General features: G+C 46.2%; 1 protein-coding gene across 2 annotated transcripts; it reads left to right on the top strand.

Annotated features, from left to right (window-relative positions):
• Positions 1-62: 62 nt before the first annotated feature.
• On the top strand, positions 63-11,176 carry ARFRP1 (ADP ribosylation factor related protein 1). 2 transcript variants are annotated; one of them, XM_005499559.3, is made up of 8 exons: positions 63-180; positions 1,507-1,606; positions 1,990-2,077; positions 2,539-2,621; positions 3,096-3,177; positions 3,676-3,746; positions 8,686-8,786; positions 10,298-11,176. In XM_005499559.3, exons 2-8 carry the CDS (start codon positions 1,514-1,516, stop codon positions 10,383-10,385), a joined length of 606 nt encoding a protein of 201 aa, XP_005499616.1. In that variant the 5' UTR covers positions 63-180; positions 1,507-1,513; the 3' UTR covers positions 10,386-11,176. The 2 variants fall into 2 exon arrangements, with proteins under 2 accessions (XP_005499616.1, XP_064888318.1); XM_065032246.1 differs by lacking the exon at positions 1,507-1,606 and having other exon boundaries at positions 119-180.
• Positions 11,177-21,020: the final 9,844 nt, after the last annotated feature.

The raw sequence follows: 21,020 nt of genomic DNA, 5'->3' as shown, positions 1-21,020 counted from the left end.
CAGGCTTTTACTTCTGGCGCTGAGCATTCTGGGACTTGTAGTCCATCGACCCCGTCCGCAGCGCCCCCGCGGCGGAGCCGGAACTACGTTTCCCAGAGCGCCGCGCGAGGGATGGGCGGGCGGCCGGTGCGGCCGGGGAGCGGCGAGGCGCTGGCTGACGGGAGGTGTCTCCGGTTCCTGGTGAGGGGCTTCGGGCTCTGTCCGCCGCTTTCCGCGCTCGGGGGACGGCAAAGGCCGCGGCGAGGCCCGTAGGGCACGGCTGGGCTTGGGTTGGGCCTGCGAGGCGCCGCGGGCCCGGGACGTGGCTTTAGGCCGTGAGGGGAAATGGCGCTGAGGGCCGGTTTCCCTGTCAGGCTGTGGCAGGGGACGGAATGAGGGGTCCCGGTTCCAGGGCAACGGACGGGCGGTTGGGCACACCCGGGGTCACTTGGCGGCCCGAAACGGGAGCGAACCGGGGGCTTTGTCCCCAGCCCACGGCCTCGGAGCCTCCCGGGGGTGGCGTGGGGCTGCGGCCCCTAAGGGCCGGGGTGGGGGGTTCCCTCCCCGGGGTACCTGCGCCCTGAGCTGCCCTGTCCTCACCCCCGCTGTCCTCCAGCCTCAGGAATCGCTTGCTTCTGGTCTGGAACACTTTTTTTTCCCCCCTTCAGGGAAAAAGGGGGTGTTTCTCTGCACACTTGCTCGGAGACAGTTGCCTCTCAAAGTCTCTGCCTTGGGGTTCCCTGTGTCTGTATTTAAACAGAAGTGTTGTTGCAGTGTTTTGTGAGTCAGACGGAGGACTTGGTACCGATGCTTCCTGCATCCCAGCAAATCCAACAACAAAAAGCGCGTCAGCTTCTGCGGTTGTTGGTATCGCTTTGTCTGATTCTTAGTTTTACGCTTTTGGCTTGTTGACTTACCTGTCATGTCTTCATGGCATTTTAAGATGACAGAAGACTTGCGTGGTGGATACTCTAACAGAAGGCTGTTGCTGGATAAGCTTTAAATGAAGATAATTCAGGGCATTCGTTGCCCTTTGGAATGTGCTGCACTCAGTTCAGCCATTTAAGATCCCACGATACTGTCAAATGGATCAGGAACAAGGAGGAGAGGACTGACCTGTACGATCTTGCCCAAAATACCCATTCTGAGTATTTGTGCGAAGTTGGCTTCATTTTCTGTGCATCTAACATGCCGCAACAGACATCCAGGCTCTTCTTTAGATCTCCTGTAAGCCCCAGAGCAGACAGGGTCATTTTCAAGTGCGGGTGGTGGACACTTCATGCAGGAACAGAGGTTAAGCTCTTTGGAAGATAATCCCTCCCTTGTATGCATTTGAAAATTTGATCTTAAGCTATTTACATGATCCCTCTTATATCTGTGATTTGTCCTTGGATTGCCTAAGTGTGAGAGTTACTGATAAAAGAACAACGTCACTTATTTATCTGGTGTTGGGAAAAGCTTGTGTTGTGCAATGAGAGGCTTTTGGAAATGAGCTGTTTGTTAATGATTTCCTGGTACTTGTTGCAGGAGCAGGATGTATACTCTGCTGTCTGGGCTCTATAAATACATGTTCCAGAGAGATGAGTACTGCATCTTGATCCTTGGCTTGGACAATGCTGGTAAAACCGTAAGTGCTGTTTATTGCCAGTTGTGTAGAGGACACACTCAATTCTAAACACGCTACAGAGAAAAAAACTTCCAAAGGGTCAACCTTTCTTTGACTGTATTGGGAGTTAGTTTAGTGATGTCACACCAAGGAATCAACTTTTCCCTTGTAGTTAAATGTAGCAGAAGCTTTCAGGGATGGAGCCAAGGCTTGGGTAATCCCATAATCGCCTGTGAGCCCTTCTTTCCTTGCTAAAATAGGGAACAAGAAGTGTGGTTTGTCCCAAGGTTAGGGCAGAATCTCTTGGAGCAGAGTTTTGCAGACATGAAAAGGCTGGTTTGGGTTAGGATTGCCCCAGCCACTAAAATATTCAAGAGTAAATACTTTTTCTTGTTCCTTTTCAGACCTTCCTTGAACAAACTAAAACTCGATTTAACAAGAACTACAAAGGGATGAGTTTGTCCAAAATCACAACCACTGTAGGCTTGAACAGTAAGTAAATCTATTTGGGATTTTATCAGCTTTCCTGCAGTTAGACAGCAGATGGTTCTTGTTTGAAATATTCAAGAATTGACAAAGGCAAAATGCTTCCTGGAAGTAGAAATCACATCTCCCAACTCCCCGTGTCTCTTTGTAAGAGAATAAAATTAGCTTTCTTAGCTTATAATGAAAAAAAACACAAAGTCTTGAAAAACCATGTGTCCCATTTCAGTGCTGTGTTCAGAGGTTAAGCTAAATTTCACTGGAGTTCATTCATTGGCCTGACTCTGATATTATTGCACTGACACAACTGATGTTAGTGGTCACTTCTGTTGTTGAAGGTAGCCACTGCGTGTGATTTGTTCCTCTAGAAAACTCTTGTACCCCAGATTTGTTAGGGGAGTGTGCAGGTCTTTGTGCTTTAACAAACACCCTTAGTTTTCAGGGAATCGTCTTTTCTTCTTTCCCCCTAGTTGGTACTATTGACGTTGGCAAAGCTCGGCTGATGTTCTGGGATCTTGGTGGGCAGGAGGAGCTGCAGTCTCTCTGGGACAAGGTTGGAGATGCATTTTTTTTTTCTTTTAGAAATGTTTTTGTCTCTTTTACAACTGAAGCAGTGTGATAATTTAGTTATGTTACAGGTGTACTGGTAACTCCAGTATTTAGCATCAACGCTTTTCCAGAGATTCAACTATATCTGTGCAAGATCAGCGAAGATAATGCTTAATGTTTGCATTGTTGTTTAGAGACAGCGATTACCAACCCATATCTGAGGGTTATGCCAGTAGAGAGAAGCTTTTTGCAGGGACAGAGCAGCTTTTTCCCCTGTTGCATTCAGTAGGCCTGCAAACAGAACAGCCAGCGCTTTGTGTGCCACCGTTCTTCTCAGACACAGACTGTGGAAACCACTGGCTCTAACTGGTTGATCTATTCCATGCGTATCAAAGTTTTACTCAATATAAAAAAAAACAGGAAGAGGAACAAATGGTCCCAGCGGACACATACACTGATATCTGTGGTTTCCTTTCAGTATTACGCTGAATCTCATGGGGTGATCTATGTTATTGACTCCACTGACGAGGAGAGGCTCTCAGAATCTAAAAGAGCTTTTGGTGAGTATGTTGTGTTTTACCTGTCTGGGGATTTCGTGATGTTTTGTGGCACAATTCCCTCATTACTGTCGTGTCTGTTCCTGTGTCCTTGAAGGAAGCTGAGTGGCCTCTTGATGACACATCTGTTGTGCTTTTATGCTTTTTTGTTGGAATCTGTCATCCTGTCTGTGACACAGGACTCACTTTTGTTGCCTAAAATGGCCCTGAATCTATTTTTGTGCTTATGCTAATTATTTTGGAATTTTTATTCCTCATTCTTTACTTATCACCTTGTTAATTCTTAGTAACATGCTCGTTGATCAAAACAATGTTTGGAGTTTGATCTGGAAAAAACTCTGTGAAGAAAATAGACCTGAGAGGTTGTATCAAATGAAACTGTAATGCAAGAAGGAGCCTCTTGCTTCATCTGTGTGTCTAGGTAGTCTGTGTCAGGCATTTGCACAACTTTATAATCCAGAACTGGCTGAACCTCTCTGCTTTTGTTCCTGTGCTTTCTAGAGAAGATGATCACCAGCGAGGCTCTGGAGGGGGTTCCCATTCTGGTGTTAGCCAACAAGCAGGATGTAGAGGTAAGATGATTGCAACTTTAGTTCGTAAGTGAGCAAATAACCCTCGGAAAGGTGAGCTCTGCATTCATGTTAAGTTTGTTTCATGTTCCTGGAGTGATCATGTGACACTTTCCCACTGCTGAAAATATTTGCTTTCAGTTTAGTTTTATTTTTACCTTTCTTCTCCAACCCTTTCCCAGTGGCATAAGTGAACTTACTACAGGTGCGTCCATCTCAGCTGTTCTGAACTTTTATGTAAGCAGAACAGACTATGTAGCTATCGTGGGTCTTGCTTATACTGTGACTTGGTGTCTTGATCTGTTTTTTCCTGTTTATTCAGAAAAAAACCCAAAAAACCAAAAATGTTTAGTGCACTTTGTTTATGCTGCCCTACTGTTACCTGGGAAGAGCACAACAATTGTGCGTGAAGCAGTATCTTCCTTTTCCCATAACAAGGTCTGTTCAGTGAAATGTTCTGTTTGTCCTAGAGTGTTCCATAAATGACAGTGATGAATGGCGAGGGAAACGTTTTCTCAATAGTATAATTTGAATTCCTTCTAGCATATCTAGAACGGCAAAGCTTTTTTTTTGTATTTGACAAGTTCATGAGAATTACAGGATGACTGTTTGGGCGCATCCAGGGCAGTCCTCATCTCCTCTGGCCTGGAAAAAGGGAAGACAGTCCCTAAAGTGGTTGTGGCATTTTCCACGTTTTCCTTCTTTCCACACAATGTACCTGGAATTCCATTGCTGCAGTTAGGGTGATTAATCTCTAGATGGAGACAGAGACATTCAGTAGAATCTGGAGTCCCAGCGCTGACAGCTGTGGACTGGATCTCTTTCAAAGTACGCAGAGACTTCCCAGCTGCTTCCCCTGGACTTTACACCCGGCTCAGTGAGTTTACTTGTGGGAAATACTTGAGACTTCCATAGAAATCACTTTGGCGTTAAAGAAGGATTTGGTTACGCTTCAGTGTACAATACAACAGATTCTTTGGGATGATCGTAAGATTATCTAGTCGTAGAAATTAAATAAATTGGGTTCCACTTAAAGATCAGCGAGAGATTAAGGGACAGGACTCTCAATTCATGGTCCTGACTTTGCTGTGAACTCTGGTATGTGGGGAAATCGACTGTCTTCTTGGTGTGGAATCCAGAATATGAACTCTTGTCTTTCCGTGCAACACTGCAGCTGCACGGCAAGGAGCAGTCTGCACTCTGCCGGTAAAATTGGAGATTAAAGTGTGTGAGGTGTCCTGGAAAACTGTTCCAGTTTTCCTTGTGGCTGTATCTGCAGGTTTTGTTACAGGCACACTGCAAAGTCCGGCTCTTGTGGCACCCTTGCCAGACTAAAGATGAATAGTTGAACAAGTGAGCTTCTTTCTAAGACTGGAAAGACGTATTTGGAACAGGCTTTCAAGATAAAAATTACAGCTGACTCCTTGCTCCTTCTGAGGGTCTGTGACCAGCCCCCAGGCTCAGTGCCTCTGTGCAGCCTGAGAACTGGCAAGAGATTCACAAAACTATATGGACTGGAGGGATTTTTAAGAAGTGCCTAAATTCTATATTTAAAGGTCAATTCCTAGAGCATGATTTTGGATACAGGCAAAGAGACATCAATGCTAGTAACAAAACGTTAAGGGGACTATAGCTTGTTTTTCAGTAAATATTCAGGGTCACTTAAGCAAGGTTTAGAAAACTAGAAGGCCTGTTTCTCTGCCACCGATCTAGCAGAACCGAAGACCTCTGGAAGAAAATTAAATGTTACAGGTTTATCATTGGTAGAGGCTTTTCTGCTCTGGATCTCCAGACATATCCTTGTCATGGGGAATTCTCCCCAGCATCCCTCTGTTGTTGATGTGGATGATGATAAGGGAGGGTACGTGGTATGTTAACCTTGCTGGCATGTGCGGTTGAAGCTCTGATTCCATCTTTAGAGGCCAGCACAACATTTGTTGTGAAATATATCGCAAGTCCTACGTCTGACATAGATTTTTTAAGTTTACATTCCTCACAATAAGCTAACAAAAGGTCTGACTCAATGCCTGAAATGTCTGAAGTTGCATGAAATGTAGGAATTTCTTGGCCCTGATGCTAAATTCCTTGTAGAAAAGAATTCTGCTGTTAATAGGCACCGCTGCCTTCGGGTAAATCGCATGCACTCAGTGCTGCCAAGCTCGAGCGGTGTTTGCGTGTATCAGGAGATGAAATACAGTCATAGACTGCAAAATACCAATTCTAATATTGTGACAATATTGTATGTGATTTTTTTTTTTACCAGGAGAATGCTCTGTGTTTAGCAGAGACTTCCAAACCGGATGATTTTTTAATAATTAAATGACTGCATCACATGTGTGTTGTGGGAGGGAGTTTGTTTTGAGGTTTTCTTAAAGGAACTATTGTTGTGTAGGGGAATTAAATGTCTAATATCTAATTATAGACATGAATTATAGACATTACATTTGGGTAATGCTGTTCTGAGCCCTTCATAAAAGCAATTTGGTTGTGCGGGCAGGTGATTTCTCCCTAGGCTATGCCTTGAAGACCCTTCATGCAAAGATGGCTTAGATGCATTCTGGTGGGGAAGTTCAGATAGAAAAATGATTCGTCAAGTTGTGTGAGTTTCCTCTGAAATGTAAGGTAGATAATATCACTCCACAAAGGTCATCTGTGGCTTTTATTATTGTAATTGGACACTGTTTATGTGATCACAAGTCCAGCTTCCCTAGTTTGCTCTTGGTTATGTGGTTTCAGTTGAGAAACAAAACACATCTATAAACAAATATTTTGTAATGCAGACAGGGAGGTGGAGAAGAGGGAACTTGGAAGCCGCAGCTGACATTTTCTGCTGAGCGTGCGAGGCTCGGGCGCTCCCCGGTTGAAGTGCTGGGTAATCTGCCTCGTCCGCAGCTGTAGGACAGGATTTCCAGCCAACGGCTTCGCTTTCAGCTCTGAAACAAGGATTCTCTGAACTGATAATTCAGTGATGCTGTCCCCTCTGCTGGGACTGAACTCCATCCCCAGGGGAAAGAGATGTTCCCCGAAACGGGGATTTAACCTTCCTCCTGCCAAGTCTCATATACTGAAAAAGAGTAATGACATGAAAAATAGCTCAGGTTACTGACATGCAGCTCTTCCTCCTCCCCAGTTGTTGAGTGATAGACCTGTCTAGAGCTTTGGCTTGAATCAAGAGGCAGCTGGACCTGTCTTTCTTACTTGGCAGTGGACGTCATACCAAAACTAAAGGAGCATCTTTTACAAACTTATAGAGAATTACTGTTTGGTAGTAATCTCTTGCCCATCTTCCAGACCTACTGGTCTGAATTCCAACTCCCAAGGTCAATCTGACTCCCTCTAAAGTTAGTGTTTGATTTTTTTCTTTAACGTATTTAACTATTTTTCCTGTGGATGACAGCTGATCTTTGTGAATTTCAGTCTTTTCATTTGGCAGAATTCCTGAAGTAAGTTGTTAGGGTTCTGGTTCAATGAAGTAAGTAACATTTCTCGATACAGATGCAGCTTAGGTCATAAGAAAGTACATTAATCACAAGTTGCACAACTAACGGATTCAAGGCCCTTTACAGTAGGAAATCACAAGTCTGGATTCAAGGGCACCGGTTGAATTGGGTGTCATTAAACTCCTCTCAAGCTGTTTCCTGAGAAACTTTCTTATTTATAAACACTGAAACCTGCTTATTTGTCACTTTGTCATCCCCACAGTAGTTTCCTGTATTTAATTTCTCCAGAACCAGTATTTTGCAAAAGGGATAGCTGGTGTCATTAATTTCCATCTTTCTGCTAAGTTAGGGTCCAGACTTTTACAAGACTGAATTCCTGTTTGCACTTAGTCTGTTCTTTCAGAGTGGACATCCTCTTGGACTAATTCTCGAGACTCACAGGGGTCCAGTTTGGAATTTGAGTAAACACGTGCCCAAAATACGTTTGAGCCTCGTTGAAGGTCCAAAATATCTTTGCAGAGAGAGGAAGAAAGCTCAGCTTGCGGCCTGTTAAAGTGCTTAAATGGCTTGTCCGAGGTTTCTGAAGAAAAAGCAAGCACCGAGATGAAAGGTTTTAAAGGCTGGTGATTTTTCTTGTACCTGACTCCTGTGTTCAGGGAGGAAGATGCAAGTCCAGACCTCGGTAGGGCAGGTTTGCTTTTGTTGTGTTTGTAACCGTATGAAGTTTTTCTGGTGACACTGTGATTTATATCAGGAAAGTAATCCACTGGTTTATTGGGGGGTTTGTGCATTTGCATATTTTAAAGCCACTTCCCAGCAATCTCTGAGCAGCCTTACAGGAGAACAAGACCTGATGGTGATCAAGAACAAACTGGCACCAGGCACCAGAAAACGTGCTGTGTTCAGTGCTGTCAGCATTTTCTCCTGCGTGCAAAATGCAAACCAACAGAGCAGCTGTGCCTTTGATGTCAAGAAATGTGCTGAGAACTGGGGAAAAATCCCATCCAAGCTGCTTTCTGAAAGTGCATGTGGAGGGAGACGTGACCCAGGCCATTGGCAAAGACTCAGCGACAGGATGGGGCCTGCCCAGGGCTCGGGCAGGTGCAGCGTTTCAAAAAGCTTTGCAGACAGATGCACTTTTGTGGTGTTCTGGTGGACAGACTCGTGTGTGACAACGGGGCAGGTTGGATGGAGGATCCCAAGAGTGCACAGGTTGTGCTGGTTTTCATGGCTCTGCTTAGAAGTGTACATCTTGAGGGGCAGGGAGGGGTGGGAGTGTGCGTGTACTGCCTGAACATAGCGTTCTCTTTGGTGAAAAAATAATATCTTCTTTTTTGTGGAAAGAAGTTAATTTGCTGTGTTAGTGGGTGAGGGGGTTTAACCTAACAGCGCTGTGCCATCCGGACTGATTCCAAAGGGGGAATGAGAAAGGATTCCTTTTGGAATAATGTCACCATCTCTTGTTGCACAGAACACAAGCTCTTTTTTGGTTTCCCTTGCAGACTTGTCTGTCAATACCTGACATCAAGACAGCGTTTAGTGACTGCATTAACAAAATTGGGAAGAGAGACTGCCTGACACAGGCCTGCTCCGCCCTTACTGGGTGAGTACAAGGAGGGATGGTGTTTTGGTGAACTGTCAGCTGCAGAGCAGTGCTGTAGGATTTAATAGCCCCTGGAAGGAGCTGCGCTTCCCTCCCAGCAGCGACAGATCCTTGTTTGTGAACCTTGGTCTTGCACTGGGTCAGGAACTTCATCTGTAAATCCTGCCTATGGAACATGATAAAACTGTACTGCTGGCTGAGAGCACAGGGAGCTGTTGATTCTTGTGCTTTGTCGTCCCTTCTCCTTACACAATGATCTTTGCAGTCCTTGGTTTGCTGCAGCTCCTGGCTTTTATGTAAGAAGTCAGTTGAAAATACAGCTGTTTATGCCACTGCCAGAGAAATGAGTACTGTTCCATTGATGGAGGCGTAATTATGCTCTTGCTTTCTTATTTTTTTGGTGTGCAGATAAGCTTTGTTATGTAGATAATATAACAATCTCCAAGAGTATTCTTACACTGGGGATGCATGTGGTTTAAGATAAAATTACTAGAACAGACCAAACTCTGGGAGACTGTGATGTACACAGCTGCATGCCATGGCCTTGACCAACCCACGCAATTCTTGTTATCCTTGATCACTGTTGCAAAAATTTGGCTGTGCTTTCAGTTCTTTGAGTGAAAAGTGCTGTTTGGCCTAAGTCGAAAGTACCGTTCTAGACAGCTGGAAATACTCCTGCCTGAGTTACTGCCTGTACGCCATCCAGAGCTTGGAGATTTCTCCTTTTTTAAGTAACAAGAAAGCTGTGTTGTTTTACAAGCTACTGCAAAGGATAAAAACAGCTTCTTAAACCTAAACCAGGAGAGAAATCTCTGGTGTCTGCATTGCTAAGAATCAAATGCCCTTAAGCAGCTGAGTGGCCACAACAACAATGGTTAAGCACTGACTGGAAGAGAAGTGTTAGATAATAATCTTATGAAATGCAACCTTTTCATTTGTTGTGGGTTTTGTACAAACACTTCTAGGTTTGAACCGTGAGGAATTCCCTTTCAAAATTTCAGTTTGAGTTTGCATTTTAAAAAAAGTAAAGAAATAGTGGAAGTCCTGGCTGGGACGCCGTGCAGAGCGGTGAGTCGGTGACTCGCATGGCAGCCCCGGTGCAGCTGATTGCAGAAAGTCAGAGCCAGGATTGGAAGATCTGATACAAGTAGCCTGAGGCTACTGAGGCAAAATAACCTCAGACCAGCTGACTGTTGAGTATTCTGATGCTTGCTCAGCCCAAGGTTTCTACAGAGTTGGTGACTAACTAAGTTGGATGAAGACTTGTACAGACACCAAAAAAATAAAGGATGGAGTTTACATACAGAGATAAAAGAAATCAGATTCCTGTTACTTGCGTGTATTAGAAACTAGCGTAGTAATGCCAATAAATAGGGTCGGGGCGGAACCCTTCACCTGCTCTTGTAGGGGCTCAGTTAGGGACTACGTGTGCCGTGGTTTTGTTCTTGGTTGTTTGGTAGGGTTTGTTTTGTCTTTTTTTTTAATCTTGTCTACTTCTCTTATTTCCTTAGCAAAGGAGTGAACGAGGGAATTGAATGGATGGTGAAGTGTGTGGTGAGGAATATTCACAGGCCCCCAAGAAAGAAGGACATCACGTAAGAAAATCCAAGCCAGCCAAGGAACGGACAGTCATTTCCACACAGTTTTGTGTCCTCTTTAAAGGAAGGTAGTCCACTGGATTCCTGTTACACCCGATTCTTTCCTGAATTTGGAGACAAATATTTACTTTCTGTGTCTAAAAAACCTGAGCAAAGGATTCCAAGTGGGTGGGGGGGTGGGAGTCTCTTACATTAAGTATTAAGCCGCTGGTCTGAGAACATAGACCAAGTGGCAGCCTACACTTTGCAGATGCAAAGGACTTAATTTTCTACTGTATTACTTTGTGATTCTTGATTAATTAGTCTAACAGGCTAGAGGCCAGTGACGTGAAGGAGCTCCTGAAGGAACCGTGTAGGTCAATGTGAGAGGGGAAGGAAAGCCTGGGGACGGTTGTCCCTTCTGCCAGAAGACACCTTGCTGCTTCAGCCCCATGGTTGCTGTGGGTGGTGTTACTGACCCTGTTATGCTGCTGTTTGTATAATGGGGAGAGGCAGTGTTGATTATCACTTGATTTTCAGTCGGCACATTGATTTGTAACTTTTACCTGTGGTAAATGCAGATATTGAAGCCAGCAGCTGCACAGTGGTGCAGAGTTGGAGGTGGGTATATGAAGTGCAGAAGCACTGCCTTGCTCTGACTGCCAGTCTCTTGTGTGTTCTCATTAATTGTAAGAAGAATTGGTATCTTCTGTAACTGGAATGAATTGAGGCCCTCTGTGTGATCTCTCTAGGCTGAAAGCTGAACCTCAAGGCAGGGAGAAATCAGTATGCAATAAAGCTTCTTACTTTGAACTTCTCTTGCTGAAACAACTCATGTTCAGAAATAGTGCTACGCAGCTCTCTGTTTTTTGGAAAAGTGAGAAAGAACAGAAAGGCACCTCTCAAAGTCATACAGTGCTCACTTCTTACGTAGCCTACCCAGCCAGTAATTCTATTGACATATCACTGACACTTCTCCAAATATCTCTTGTTTTACATGTATTTTGCAGTGGTTTGGCAGTGAACGTTGCTCTTTGCATGTTGTAGTTACTGGTGACTGTTCTGCGCTGTTTGCTCGCATAACTAAGGGAACATTATCCAAGCTCTATTTGAGCCAATTAGACAGTGTTTGTTTAAAGATAAGTTATTTGGCATCTATCAAAGAACTTTCTGCTACATTTTCTGCGTGCAACTCATCACAGATTTATTTTTTCTTTTATGAGGGAACAGAATTAATTCCCTCACATCTGGTCAAAGCGTGAGGGCAGCTGGACTGTGTCATTAGGAACATGAAGTCCATGGAAATAATTGCATGCTGGAGAGTGGAATCTTACTTCTTAGTAACACTAGGGTAGGAGAAGGCAAGACAAACTGCCAGGTAAGATGCCAAATATTTTTCAAGTCCTTGCTGCTGTCAGAGCAAGCGTTATAACACTGTACCTGAGTTTGAATTTGAGTGGTGCTGGTGTCAGCGCCATATCCCCGAAGAATTAAACTGTACTAGATCTAACGCAGACACCAGAGATGACACGAGGCTCCATCTCAGGTTTGTTACACGCTCTGTGGGTGCAGAGGGTCCCTCCAAGATCACTCACCTTTCTCTAGGTGCTGCATAGGGCTGAGGGTTTCAAGTGTACAAAAGTGTTGGATGCCCAGTGGAAATGTCTCTCACTTGGCCATCTCTGAGAGTCCGAGTGTTTTCAAGGTACCTCTGGGCTTGGTTTTTCTTTCAGTTGGCTGGGTTGGTGCTTAACAATTAAACTGAAGTTGTAAAACAGTTACTGGTGGACAACAATGCCTTATTGAAAGACAACACTTCAGTCAAGTAACTTGAAACGTCTGTTTAATGGGACACCAGGGGTTTTCCAAGTTTTCCACATGTTCTTCTCAGATCTCTCCCCCTTCACTAGGAGACCAGGGAGAGGAAAAAACAGTTGAGCTTGGGGCCATAGCTGTTGTCACAAGTTTCTGGACACAAAGACTGCTTTGTGGCACATACCAGCAGGAGGTCTTAAATGAAATGGAACGTTTTGACTTCAGTCAGAATTCCAAGTTCTCAAGAGTGGCAAAGTCCTTCACCAAAAAAGATGCCTTAGCCATCTTTACATAAGTATGAGCATCCTCTGATGTCCACAAAAAATCAGGGAGAATTACTCTGAAACCAGTAATGAAAAGTTTTACATCATTCAAAGCTTGAGAGCTGTAACAGTGGCTACGTGATGGGGCAGACAGATGCAGCTGCTTGGCTGCCAAAGCCTGTTTAGGAAAGAGCGTCACAGTCAGATTTTCCGGCATTACAGATGAGGTGCACCTACCTGATACTGGGGAACGATTTACCAAGCGCTGGGGAAGCCCAGCAGGGAAGTGGTTGAGCCAATCGCTAAACTGATTTGGTGTGTCCTCTGTGCTGCAGCATGAGGGTGATACAGGAATTGAGGCTGATGAGCCAACAGGTGCAAGATAAAGATCTCACTGTTCAAGAACAACCTGGGCCAGGCTCTCGCTGATCTTGCACCACGTGCAGTTACTTTATATGGAGCACAAAGACTCTGGAGTGCTGCTCAGTTGGCTGGGTTTGGTTTGTATCTGCTCTGTATGGCAATAAATGCTGCACAGGGGCACTGCTGACTCCTTCAGCTGCTTTTATGGCAGCTTTGGTCACTACGAGCAGATCTGCTGTGCTAACGATGCCTCAGTACAGACCAGTGCAATAGAACCAAACTGACATGGAAAAGCTTCTGAAAAGGACTGGTAGTCAAGGCATACACTCCACAAAAATTAGTCCTGCTGGGATAATCTGAGATGATATGATGATAGCTATTTTATATTTCAGTCTGTAATCAATAACTTACCATATTTTCAAACTTGTGCTTTACTTAAGTCCTTACAGGAAGCACAGACTTCTATCTAAAATGGTTTTGCATTGCAAGTGCCCTCCCCTGCCAGACCTCCTACCAAAGTAAGGACGTTTCTGAGGAGTTCAAACGTAATCAGGGCTTCCGATGGTCGCTACATGGGAGATGGGCCTGTTTTGCCTGTTCCTTGTTACAGCAATTAATTTATCCGAAGAGCTGCTTTATCTTCCCAAAGTAAAACAGATTCATCATCCACACTTAGTAATCACTTTTGTCATGCTTTACGCTGAGATAAAGCTAATCGTCGAGTGATCACGGTAGTTCTTCTACTTGCCTTATTTGAACATTGGCAGAAGATGTAACTTTCTCTCACCCATCTGGAATTTCCCTGCTGAGCAAACACTTGGTAGCTGGTAGCAGCAGGAGGCAAGAGCATTCCTTAAAAAAACACAAATCCCACTTCTAATGCTCTGCAGTGCTCTCTGAATTGCGGTGTGGTCCCCTTGGTGGCAATTTCTTCTTCATTTGGACACAGAATAACAGAGTTACAGGTGTTTCTGTTGGTACAACCTCATCCAACAGTACCGTGTTGGCCTTGCTGCCGTGACCCCCTGGTCTCCTCAGTGATGCTGATGTCAGCTCTTATCCTGCTCACCGTGACATCCTGTTCCACACACAGAGGGGATGCACCAGGACACACCTGACGCAGCTTCGAACCAAGGCCAGTGTCTTATTTAAGGCTTTGGCAGAACCACCTGTTCCGGAGCAAGGTGAAGAACCAAGCAGAGCACACAAACGGAGTATTTGCGCTCGCCATCCTTCCAACACTTAAACTAAAATTAGCCTCTAATAGAGAGGTGGATTTAATATCCTTTTCAGCTCTAGGGTTGTTTTATTCCTAATCAAGTAATTTTTAGTCTCTTCTTCCTTATGATCCTACTTACAATGTACTGCCGGCACATTCTATAACATCATCTGTGCAATAACACATGCGGTACGTCCGTCAGTTCATCAAGGTAAGGACCTGCCTTTGCACATCACCGATTGCGATCTCCAGCAGAAGGGCGCTTTTCTGCAAGTCTGGAACTTTGCTTCTCATCAGTGATGATGTTTCAGCAGTGCAGGAGGCTGGTGGGTTAGTCATGGTTTCCAGAAGTGTGTGCTCATTGTGGCTTTGGGAAGTGTAAGGTTACAACAGCCCTCAGCTGAAAAGCTGGATTAAAGTACTTCAGGGCTGCTGAATTGACTTTGGGCATTTCATTATTCTATTAACTGGTACCTTGGGACTTCTCTGCTGGCACATGGTGTTAGTTCAAGGAGAGAAAGTCTAGAGGGATCTGCTAAGAAAGGCAAAGAGTGGTCTTGACCATTATCCCTTTAAATTAAAAAACCAGCTACATTAATCAGATTTTAACTGACCAGCAGCCACAGCAGCATCCACACATACAGGAAAGTGCGTTCTGACTCAGCTATTACCAAAAGAAGCACCACAGATTGAGTTTGTCTTCAGTCTTGGGGACATTTTCAGGGATGGAAAGACGTTGCTCCCAGGTGTTTGTCTGCAGATTTCCCAAAAGCGATTTGGACAATTGAGAAAACCAGGCTGAGTTGCCTGCGCCGCACAGACAGGTCATGGGCTGGATACCCGCTCCGAAATCCATTCTGGCCCAGTTTTCTCTCAGAACTTGGCTGGAATGTCTCTCCAGGGAGATCAGGGGCCGGGGAGAGCTGGGAATTGCTGCTGCCGTCCGCCCAGCCCTCCTCAGGACACAGGATGCGGGAAACAAGAGCAGGTGCTTTTTCACACTGGAATTTTTACAAGTTGGAAATCCCACACGCAGCCTTCCTGCTGTTCAACATGGTGTTTTGTTTGCCGGACCTCAGGCATTTCCCTCAGGGCAGTGGTGCCTTTTGGTTTTGTTGCTTGCGCTTTTGAAATCCCATAAAGAGTTGTTTTTCTGCTCCTCTGGTAAAAGCAGCTCGCACGACAACTCCTGGGGGGTTTCCATTAGTTTCTGTACGCACGCTTTGGCTTTTTTATACCTAAAACCACTTGAGGAGGATCCGGGCTCAGCTGGCAGTAGTACCTGCTCTCCTACAACTCCATCTGCACAACCTAAATCTGATCACAAGCCTTCGCCCACAACACCCACTGCCATGGAAGGGATACTGATTAAATTTTCTGATGAAAGAAAGAAACAAATTGGTTTTAAAAGCAGTCAGGCCCTCCTGTAGGAAAATGACTGAAAATGGGCCAGCACAGCGTGCAACATCACCGGGGAAAAAATGACCTAAATTTCTTCCATAAACGAGGTGCTCGTCAAGTGGAAACAAGAGGAGGAGGAACGTTTTGCAATGAATTACTCAGTTGTGGAATTCCGTCTGACATTTACTCTTAAGCACAAAAAAATCACTTGCTGGAGGCAGGAATCTCCTCATTCCTTCTTGTTTGCACTGTCTGAAAGCTGAAGGTCGACGATTGCAAACGAGTTTCCAAATTTCCATTTCGTTAGCAGTGTCCGCTGCTCATCACCACATCCCTCTCATCCTTTTTTGCCACACCCTATCAAAAGTGATTGTGAAGATGAGGCTGTTGATACACTTGCTTTGGAACCCATAGGATGAAGCTTCCCTTCCTTGAAACAATAGCCGTGCTGGATGAATACATAGTAAGCTTTACTAACAGTAGTAACTCATGAGTAATGACCTTTTTTTGGTATGTGTCTGTAGATGGTATTGTGTTTCTACCACCCACAAGTGCTCCTGTGTGCATGTTCTCCACCCTGCTGTCTGCCCAGCTGCTCCTGGCCCTCGTGGCCATGGAGGAATCCAGTGCTTAACCCCATTCCTCGCAGACAGGATCTGCTGCAGACACTGTCCCAGAGGGGGGACACAGGCGAGCAGCTACACATGGCTGCTGCACTCACCACAACAGCAAACAGCATCATCGTTTTGTAAAACTTCACGATTTGGAGCATACATCCCTCAGCTGAAGGGATGTCGAGCTAAAGTGTGGAGGAACTAAGTCCAACCTCTGGTCCAGTGCAGCCCTATGACTTCTATGTTCGGTATGTCCCACAAACACCACCTGAGGAGAAACGAAATTCACTGTAAAATTAAGCATATCCTCATATGTTTTCCCAAAACAGAAACACAGAGTTGTTCCTATTGTGTTCCAGTTCAATTCATAGGCAGGAACTCCTCTGCTAGTTCTCAGAAATCAAATAACCTGATACCACCTCGTCTGTAGATCTCCTTTAGCAATGCTTTTTGAGTCACACTCCCACAAAAAACAACAACAAAAAGGTTTTATAAGACAGTCATAAAGAGGAATAAGGAATTCATTGTTCCCAGAAACTGGTGTTGCAAACAGCGCCTCTCACCCCCTGCCCCTTTAGACAGCAACAGCCAAACCCAAACACACCGCAGCCCCTGTATTCACCCCAGGGTCTCGCTGGGGTCCCCGTCCTGTGACCGAAGTCACAGCTCAGACAGGTTTTTGTTTCGGGGGAACGAGGTGACTTGTGAGATAGCGGGGGCTGTCCTGCCCCGCTGAAAACTCCTCTGACACAAACAAAGCTCATTTTCACATGAGATGTTTGCAGTTATGCACAGTACCCCTATATCGCACACCCCACCTTAGCAGCGGATCTTTGCCCTGGAGGTGCGAGCAGCTGGTCACCCGTGGAAGGGGAAGGACAACACCGAACCAAAAGCAGCTGATCCCACGCAGCCCCAGCCCCGCAAGGACTCAGCTCCCACACCCTCAGCGCGGTGGAAATTCCGACAGCTCATCCCCTGCCGCGGGATCACAGGATCACCCACGGCAGCCCGGGAACAGCTGCTCATCTCAAAGGGCAGCGGATCTGTGACCAGAGATGCTGAATCACGGGCAAGGTGGTTCCTGCGTGACGTCATATCAGCAAACAACACGTGAAACCGGGGGAAAAGAAGAACTTGGGTTTGATCTTGCCAAAGCTGATTTGTTCTTTCACGTTCAGAGTCATGAAGTGGGGAATATACACTTGTACACTCCTATTCTTATCTGCCAAGTTTCCCAACTAAAGAGTCCTTGTCTTAACTTCTGGGAAGACCAAGAGAAATCCAATAAACCACCTCCTGAGCTCCAGCAGCTCAGAGACAGAAACAGAAACCAGAACCTGTGTGATCTGACTGAGGCTGACCAAGCACATTGAGCTGAGCTCCCAAACCTTTCTCTAACCCCTTATGCTTTATAGTCCAAAACACCTTGAAATCCCCACGCCCGAGCCTGGGGGGCAGCACCCGGACCCCCCAGGTCCTCCCCGCTGAGCTCACATCCCGAGCACTTGCCGGGAAGTTGTCGTTCCCCGCACTTCCATAGAAAAACCATCGAGTCTCTGGCTCCTCTCCCCCTGTCACAGCCCTGTCAGGGCACAGCTGGAGCTCCGCTTGGCCAGAGCACAGAAAGCCCCAAACCCAGCCCGGGACGCTGGCACCCAGTGCCTCGGGTGCCCAATGCCGTGAGCGGTGACAAGGGACAAAACGCAAGGACCACAACCCTGACTCTCCCCCACATAAATACGGCATGACGAGGTCCCGATTTCCAACACTGCTTGGTGATTTCGGCAAGCAGGCTGTTCTGACCCTCTCCCTAAATATTGGGTAAGCTGGAAAATACCATTGTTTTTAAAGCAAACAAACAGTTGTTTTGGGAAAACTCCTCTTTTCCATTAACCCAGATCATAATACATAAAGTGCTTGCGGTTCTAAAGAGCGAGGCTGTTGTGTAAGGATGTTATAGCCTGGGTCATTCCAAGCTCCCTGACCATATTTCTCAGAAAACTGACATAAGCGAAAAATCACCATAAGGTTTACTAATATATCTGATTTTTATCCAGGCTGAGCTGGCAGTGCCCAGACCTGAGCGTTATAAACTAAATACCCTGGGAGCAAATTCGGGGACCCAGACAATGGCTGAGCAAACAGCAGAAGTGTCCCTCAGATGTGACCCTGTTTTATGGACAAATTCCTCCAAGTGGCATATTAAAAATCTGCTTTTTTGGAACGTGCCTGCTGCAAAGAGCTCTGAAGACCTTCAGAATGTGGAACACAGGAAGCTCATCACATTTTACAAGAGGGAAAGGAAGAACATATGGGGAAAAAGGGAGCACCCCCAGCCCCCCTGCACCCTGAGGCCAAACAGGGCTCAGGATCGGGGACCCTCCGGTCATCCGTCTGCCAAAGCATTTGTGCTGCTTCACTAGAATCATATCGACAAACCGGTTTCCTTTTCATTAACATTGTTCACTGAGGTTTTCACATTTTCATTAAAAGCACTTATCAGACACATGCTAGTTTTGATCGACACGAGGCAAAAATTCTCATTTCATTAAAAGAAATCCATCTCCTCACCTGATGTGCCAAGTGACGCCGACCCCGCGGGGCTGCCGGTCCTCACCCCTCGTGTCCCGTGTCCAGCTGGCCCAGACTGGGAACGGGTGGCACCTGCTGTGTCCCCGCCTTTGCTTTTCAGGACGTCCCACTCTCAGAAGCTCCGTGAACACAGATGGGATCAGGGATTATAACCTGAGGAAGAGAAGAAACGAGGGCATGAGGTGAGAACAGCACCGTCTGGTCCCACCGCGGTGACACCGGGCCCGGCGGTGGCACAGTGGACGCTGCCAGAGCCGAGCTGGGGGCTGTGGCACAACCAGCACCTTTCCCAGTGACACAGAAACCACAGAATAGAATAAGTTAAAAAAGATGTTTAAGATTATCGACTCCAACGCTGCCAAAATGGAAAGTTTCCCAAATCGATTACATTTGCTGTCAGTTGGAGCTGTTCTGCTCCTTTAATGTTTGCTAAGATGCTAAAGTAGTCCTGGGAAGCCTTCGTGGGTTTGTTTGTTTTAAGATTAGGATTCTAAAATGTGTATGGAAAAAAAACACATTAAAAATTCCTTGAAAATTTCGTTTGCCATAAAATATTTGAACAAAAATAATGACTGATCATGTCATTTTTATAACAACTTGTATTCCTTCCATAGAAATTTATCAGGTAGCTTATGGGAATTTTGCTTCCCTTTGCCTCCCATGTTAAAAACAGAAAAAGAGGTCAAAACCAGTGAGGGAACAAATACCGCATACAACCACAATTTTAAGGTCATACGTCGGCAGACTTGTGCTGTGTGACACAGTGGGTCAGAGCACCTCGGTGACCATTTTCTGTAAAAACAGGGATGCGACTTCTGCTTGTTTTGAGACGTCACCCCCAAAAGCCATGGGATGCTCAGACAGAAATAAACATAGGCAAAGACCTCCAGCAGCACGGGAGGACTGGAAAATAGCAATAACAGGGGGTGGGTGAAAACCAGCGCTGCATTGTGGCGGGTCTGGGTCTGCCAGCACCCCCGGTGCTGCGGTGGTGGCTTTTTGTCCTGAGCATCAGCACCTGATTCCTCACCTGGATCAGGGTCCTCTCTCCGGTCACAGCGCTTGGCCCCCAGCTCGGGTACCCAAGCTGAGCCCTGTATGCTCCAGCTCCTGCTCCCGGACACGGCTCGTTCTCGGTCCCATCGCCGGGTCCTGCAGCAGCGAGGGATGAGCCTCAGCAGGGGAAGCCTGAGCGTGCAACGCCAGCATTGCAATCAGAAGAAAGAACCTGCAATCAGAAAGGAAAAAAACTCCAAGAGATGCACAATTCAAAAGAAAACAAAATTTGCGCCTCCTTGGAACAGTGATGGGCAAACTCGAACAAGTTTGGTGTGTGTTAGCAGTTCCTGAGTCCTCTAGCACAGTGTCTGGGGGGCTCAGCCCAGCACTGAGCACCACGGGAGGGCAGGGGGTGAAGAAACACCTCCAGCAAAATAAAAATGGGGGGAATCTGCAGGCAGAAAGGTGAATCTACCTGTTGTTGGACTCAGTTGTAACCCCAGGGTGTTGTAACCTCAGGGTGTTGTAACCCCAGGGCTGAGGGTGACTGGAGGCTGTTTCAACATGGATTATGAGTCTGAGCATCCCCCTGCATCACTCCGCACACCTCCAGAATTCCCCCCCGCTTCATCCCGCAATCCCGGCTCTCTGCACCTGCAACTTCACTGCGTGAGCCGCCTACGCGTGACCTCACTAGAAAACCACCTCTGATTCCTTAAACTAACGCTGAACATTCGCCTAGCCCGGTTCCAAGCCCTGCGGCGCTGGCCCAGCACACGCCGTATTCTCCTCGTGTTAAAGCGTCAACGTGTCCGAACCGCCCTCGCGCTGGGCAAGTCAGGTCCTGCCGAGGGGGGCTTGTGGGTTTGAGGAGCTGCTGCCACCTGAGTCACAGCCACACCTGCCCACGGAGTCACCCGTGGCACAGGCACAACACTCAGCTGTGCCTCAGCGCTTGAATAAACGAGTGGGTGTTTTTTTATTTGGTTGTTGTTGTTTTTTTTCTCCCTGTTTCGACAGCACTGTGTGATAGGGAAGCCCAGCTCGGGCTTTTTATACAGTGCTTATTGCATTGGGGGAAATTATCTTCTGTGTAATAAATATCTGAGTCATCCCCGGGAAAGAGCTACATCCACATTTAAATGTTACTGTGTACTTGGCCCCAGCTGCAGCTGATGGGGAAAACAGCCATTTAAATTAGCAGGAAGACTGTTCCTCTTCTCTCTCCAGGCTTTGGAAACTTCAGTGAAAACCAAAAGGGGTTTTTATTCCCTTAAGTTATTTCACCTTATCAACTAATTAAACTTGTGATCAGCCTGAGGTTGGGCTGTGACCACCAGCCCTGGTTTGGGCTCTGGAGGCTTTTCCAGCAGAGCCCGTTCCCTGGA

The sequence above is a fragment of the Columba livia genome, chromosome 16 (genome assembly GCF_036013475.1).
Source record: "Columba livia isolate bColLiv1 breed racing homer chromosome 16, bColLiv1.pat.W.v2, whole genome shotgun sequence".
Classification (NCBI taxonomy): Eukaryota; Metazoa; Chordata; class Aves; order Columbiformes; family Columbidae; genus Columba; species Columba livia.
The sequence above is the reverse complement of the archived record's forward strand: the minus strand, read 5'-3'. Positions and strand labels throughout refer to the sequence as shown.